At 37.5% G+C, this 6028-nt stretch overlaps 1 protein-coding gene across 1 annotated transcript; it reads right to left on the bottom strand.

The window, feature by feature from the left end:
• Positions 1-283: 283 nt before the first annotated feature.
• On the bottom strand, positions 284-3627 carry gfi1b (growth factor independent 1B transcription repressor). The gene is made up of 7 exons (XM_029516175.1): positions 3446-3627; positions 3045-3145; positions 2485-2664; positions 2161-2390; positions 1919-2056; positions 1262-1427; positions 284-844 (listed from the first exon to the last, which is right to left on the bottom strand). Exons 2-7 carry the CDS (start codon positions 3136-3138, stop codon positions 666-668), a joined length of 987 nt encoding a protein of 328 aa, XP_029372035.1. The 5' UTR covers positions 3139-3145; positions 3446-3627; the 3' UTR covers positions 284-665.
• Between the last annotated feature and the right edge of the window lie 2401 nt (positions 3628-6028).

Here is a 6028-nt window from a genome sequence, read left to right as displayed (position 1 = left end):
GTTCTGGGTGTGTTATTTGAATGCACACTATCTCTAGTCCTGCAAGAGATTTTCACCTGAGGACAGCAAAGTTACTGAGCATCCTGCACCAACAGAGGAGTGACTCAGTAAAACACACAGAAAGATCAGATCAGCGAGAAAAAGTGTGTTTACAGTTCTCTGTGTGTCACTGTCGACAAATACTGTGTGTGTATTTTACCCTCTAGTGATGAAGAATTATATGTTTTATTTTACTTTGCATGTTTAATACGTTTTTTTTTCTCTGAACAGACCAACCTTGAAAGTTCACCCTTTATTTTTTATTCATTGACTCCATGAAAAAAAAAATGACATCAAATAACATCTCCCATTCATCCACACTCAAAAACACCTTTGAAAAAAGACAACTTCCAATATATTAACTAATTACATTTTTGTTTTTACTTCTTAACTTCTTTGTTTTTATCTTACATTTACATCTTACATGTATCTGAAGTTGAATTGTCTTCAACAGTATTAGACTTCACAGCCTTATTAGTCATGTACATTTGTCTGTAATGTCCTTCCAAAATATACCAGATATTTAGGTTATATTAACATCAGTTTATCATTAAACCTCAGAGGTTTATTGTGCATATGCACAAACACTTGCTATTGATGTTTGGTCACTCGTACTAGCTTGGCTTTCACTTCATGCCATGCTGGCTCTCATGGTGCCTGCGGAGATCCACCTTACGCTGGAAGCCCTTAGAACAAATGTCACATCCAAAGGGCTTGAATCCTGTGTGCTTCCGGCTGTGGGTAATTAAGTTGGAGCTTTGGCTGAATGCTTTTCCACACACTTGGCATTTGTGGGGCTTTTCACCTAAAATAAATATAATTATAAAAGATTTACAAAACTGTGAGAAATCTAAAGAATCAAATCTTGGATCATTCTCAAACGATGAACAATGAAAGTCAGTTAAACCTGACTTTTCCATCAATATGACTAAGAGAAGAATCATGGCATTGTTCAGATTTGTCAAACATTTATTGAAAACAAATGTTGGCTGCATGATGTTCCTTTCAGTGAGCTCTACATGAAGTAGGAAAACCAGATATGCAAATCGTCAGCACATTTTCTTTTTTCTGATTTATCAGCAGTTATATTATCCTGGAAACCATTCCTGCATTTTGCACTCAGAAAGATGATTAGAGCTAGGGAGAACTGTGGGTAGTTTAATATTTTACAAGTATCATAAAAACATGGCCGCTGCCAAACAATCTGCATGTTTTGACTTACCAGTGTGGATGTATGTGTGTTTCTTCATGTCAGACTTCTGGTGGAACCTCTTGCCACAGTACTGGCAGGGGTAAGGCCTGGTGTCCGAGTGGATGAGCAGGTGTGTGGAGAGGGTGGAGGAGCGCTTGAACGATTTCCCACACATCTTGCACTCAAAGCTTTTTTCCTGATTGATGAGAAATAGCCCAAAAAAGTGTTGGATGAGAAATGCTAAGCCTCTAAGTAAATAATCTCACCACATGGTCCTTTTGGTGCTTTCAATCATAAAATATGGTCTTCATCAGCAGATGGTCTTTGCCCAGTTTTCACTAAATTGTAAAACACATTGTGAATGAATTTGAGAAACGCAGCTTTAGATGTTCAGAGCATTTGAAATCTACCATTCAAAGCCCCAGGCAAGATAGTAAATGGACCTTTTGGTGAGATTATATAGTCAATGTCGTAAAAGATATTAAAATGACAGTATGGTCAATCCAGTATTTTTTAAATTTCTTCTGGACTAGAGACTACAAGTCTGAATATGTTTTATTCTGACCATTTAGTTTTATAAACTCTGTCAAATGTCCTCCAAACGTTATGGAAGTGCAAAACATGCATTGTTGGACAGCTATAGTTTATCATAAATAAACACGTGTTAGTTCAAAGTCAGTGATGTACCTGAGAGTGGACATTCATATGTTGCTCCAGACTGACTGCATGACCAAAGGTTTTTCTGCAGATGTTGCAGCCGAAAGGCCTCGTCCCGCTGTGCGACCTCCTGACGTGAACTTCCAGTCCATGGGGCGTAGAGAACACCTGAAACAGAGTTAACCCATGGGTAAATTCTCCTGAAAATGTCAAATCCCTCCATTGTGCAGCTACATTTTTAGGTAAGCGTACTAGCAGGGAAAAGCACATACTTTGTCACAGGTGATACAGTGGTAGGTGTCGGATGTTGGGGAGTAGAGTGTGCTGCAGTCCAGAGGCTGCTGAGGCTGTGGGCTGCGGCTGATGTGAGAGCCATAAAGATTACTGGCATGCTGCAGCACCGTGGGGCTGAAGCTCATCTGACGGAGCTCATAGGAAGGATGCACAGACTCCCAGGCATACGTTGGCTTGTAGTATGGAGGGAATTCTGCCAAGTGAGGCTCTGAGGGTGCGCAAATGCAGACACAGAATCAACATGTGTTACCTAAAGTTAGGCTTGGGAGTGTTAAAAGGGAGAATAATATGCTGTCGCTCACCAGCTACTAAGTACGGCTGTGTGGGAGCCGCAGGAGGTCTGGTTGGCTCCGGGTGAACAGGTAAGGGACACACAACCTCTGTCTCCTCCTCTTCAACCGGACTGCCATCTGGATCGGGACCTTGCTTCTCTGCTGGAAGCCTGTCTGAAGAGTCTATCCTCTGAACCAGCAGTGGGACTTCTGCAAAGCCACAACAAATAAAAGTGTGATTGATTCAAACAGAAAACACTGCTCTACATAATTACAGAGCAAATAAATACACCCTGTAAAAACAAAACTCTGTTCCTCGTGGAGCATTGCGTTTAAATCCATTATGAAGCTAGTCAGTACTTAATCTTGAATATCGCAACCTGGATACCTATGTGTGACACATACAGGATTAATACATGTGCTTTTTTAAAAGATTTGCCTAAAAACTGACGTTCATGCAAATGATTGAAGTAACAGTATGTTGCTTTAAACTAGTTGTACATGGAAATAAAAGTGAACAGGATTATTAGTTGACATGAAGCCGAGTATTCCTCATATATTCAGAGGAAATCGTGTTCATTTCGTCTTACCTGTAGATATCTGGGCCTTCTGCTCCTCTTCATATGACCGGTGAACATTAAAGGACATGCGCCGTTTGTTTTTCACTAGAAATGACCGGGGCATGTTGTTCCTACACCAGACAAATAATCGTTTAGGAGAACAGAATAATCCTTTATAAAATATTGATCGAGACAAATTTGAAAAAAAAAAAAAGTTACTTTCCAACACCCCTTCCATCTGAGACTGCAGGTACTTTGGAAAGTGAATCAATTATAATATCCATATGGAAAACAATGATAGGCCCACAAATAATACACTTAATAACCGCGCTTTAGACGTTTAGCCTACACTTTTTTGCGTCTTCAAGAAAAAGTATTTTTTTTTTAAATGGCACAACGTCACTTTATTTACACAGGCGGCATGTACTCACCTTTAACCGAGCAGGCTCCCGTAGAGATTAAAAACGCCGTAATAGTAATAATAAAAAAAGGATTATTATTATTTCCTTCTGCTCTGGTGACCGTCCTCTCAGCGGAAGAAAGTGCTTCGCTAAATCCTTTCCCAAAAGTCAGAAAAGCAAAGCAGTGTAAAAGCATCACACTTGTTGCTGTCTCTTTTCTCTCCTCCCTGATTTTCAATCAGATAACTTCGCAGGGGAATCAGAGTGTGGTTGCAACCAATGAAAAGGCCAACCTTCACACTGATATTTGCCTATAAAAACACTGGGCCTCTCACACCAACATGCTGGGATTAAAGCCTAAAATTCTACTTTTGTTGAGGGCTAAAATTGTATATAAATGTTTTCCAAAGTTCCAACCTGAAATTCTAATAATTTACTAAAAAATACAACTTTTTTCCCCCATTCTGTTTATTTGCTCTTATCTTAGAACGGCATTAAATTTATCAACCGATAGGTTTCCAAAAAATATCAGTGTGAATCTTAGAAAATGAAAAACAAGCAGGCCTTCAACCAGCAATAGAAATAATAATAATGATAATAATAATAACGAGAATAAGAAGAAATGTGATAGTACTAGATACTAGAACCACTGTTGAAAATCCGCCCAACTTCTCCCCCTAACAATGTTTGACTTACAGTATTTACGTGTTAGCTGTGACTATTGTGTATTTAAATAGCCAAAAGATCATATGGAACTGTTGTACCTCCTAAGATACACTGTTGACTGTGTGTTTACTAAAGCCATATCAATATTTTGTCATGACAGATTTCTTTATAGAAGGTTCCAGTGTCACGCAAATGCAACACAAAGAAAAACAGCCGTCGCACGACAACAAATAACGAGTTTAAGGAGTTTTTTTTTTATTAGAAATAAATAAATAATTCTAATTAATAGTGCAACTTGTAGACGTCTGCTAAAAAACAGTGGAGAAGCTGGATGGATTCACATGAGAGGAGAAGAGTACGGGCTCCATCTTGTGGATACTGACTATAGAGATTTGTATCATCACCTGGATTACATTGATACTTAAGATTTAATTATAATAATCTTTAGAAATGTTATTAATTAAAAAATAATAATAATTCTGGAATTAGATTTTTCACAAGTTACTATGTGTTTGTTATACTAATACAGTGGCTTGGTGAGCAGGAGGGTTTTACTAAACATTAAATTCACTTAAATATAGCAAATTACCACTGAGAGGTGTACACAATCCTCTACTATCAGCAGATAGCAGTGGAGGTTTTCTCTGATAAAACATCTAAGGATTAGTTTGGGAGTAAAAACAAGTTCAGTCACTGTTTGTCCAAATAATTTAATTTGTGCAATTCTCTTATGAAAGTCATACAAGTTGAAACACAGCTTTCTCACCAGATGGACAAGTTCACAATAAAGCTTCATGTGACACCTTGCTAAGCTATAATTCTCAGTTCATTATTGGTGTAAAGGTGTGAAACCGCTACCTTCACTGTGGGTGGTACAGGCTTCTCCTGCATAAGTGGAACTGCAGCACAGACCCTGATGATATTACTATTATCTGGTATTAGGCTGGTTTAAGTGGTGATGTCTCTGAAACTACACTGGTAAGTCTTGGATTTTTGTTTGCTGTGTGGTTCTGTTTATGATTGCTCATGATCTACTCTTCAAAGTTGTGAAAGAGCATGCATGTATAATATTTAAATTTTTATCTCAGTTAAAAATAATTATGCCATGTTAATAATTATAATTGTGTCTTTTTTAAAGAAATGCACGCCACCCAGTGATTGTTTGTTATTGTTTTTCCATTATTTATAGCCACATTCATTTTACTGCAGAGACCATAGTTTGTATGCTCTTTTATCCTGTTACTATATGCACTGTTGATAGATGAACAACAATTGTACATTCACTTGTGCCATGATAGTTCAACTGACTCTAATCTAATGTGATGTTTGAACTCTTCTACTTTACACTGTATGACAGCACCATTTTAGTTCTCTGCAACACCTATGTTAAATTATGTTAAATGAAATGAAATTAAGTTAAATGATGTCCTGGCCAACGTTTGACTCCTCTACATCCTGTTATCACCTGTTGCAGTAAATGTCTGTAGGACATTTACAGGTCCTGAATTTTCATCCACTTCACACATGACTTGAATAAAATCTTTAGTGAGCCAATGAGCCAAAATGACAACCACCCTTACTTTACTTACTGTCAGGCCAGCGGTTTAATTGGAATTATTTTGATATCAAGAGGATGCAGATCTTTTCTCAGCAACTATAATGCAACATAATATGCTGTGTTATGCAATCAGAACGTAAAAGGTAAATACAAATAAAACAAATATATAAAATATGTCAGGTCAAAATAATATAGTAATTTCTGTAAAACATAGACTGTATAAATCAAAACTGAAACTACTGAAGTCAAACATTTGGATTATTGTCACATCTGGGGTAGTGTCACGAATTTGACTTGTTTCTGTTATTTAGTCTTGATAAGTGAACTTTTTTTCTCTCAGCATGTGATTCTTCTGACCCAGTGTCGTTGCATTCCTAATTATTGCTCGC

Source organism: Echeneis naucrates, chromosome 12 (genome assembly GCF_900963305.1).
Source record: "Echeneis naucrates chromosome 12, fEcheNa1.1, whole genome shotgun sequence".
In the NCBI taxonomy this organism is placed as follows: domain Eukaryota; kingdom Metazoa; phylum Chordata; class Actinopteri; order Carangiformes; family Echeneidae; genus Echeneis; species Echeneis naucrates.
This window is presented reverse-complemented; position numbering and strand designations above follow the sequence as displayed.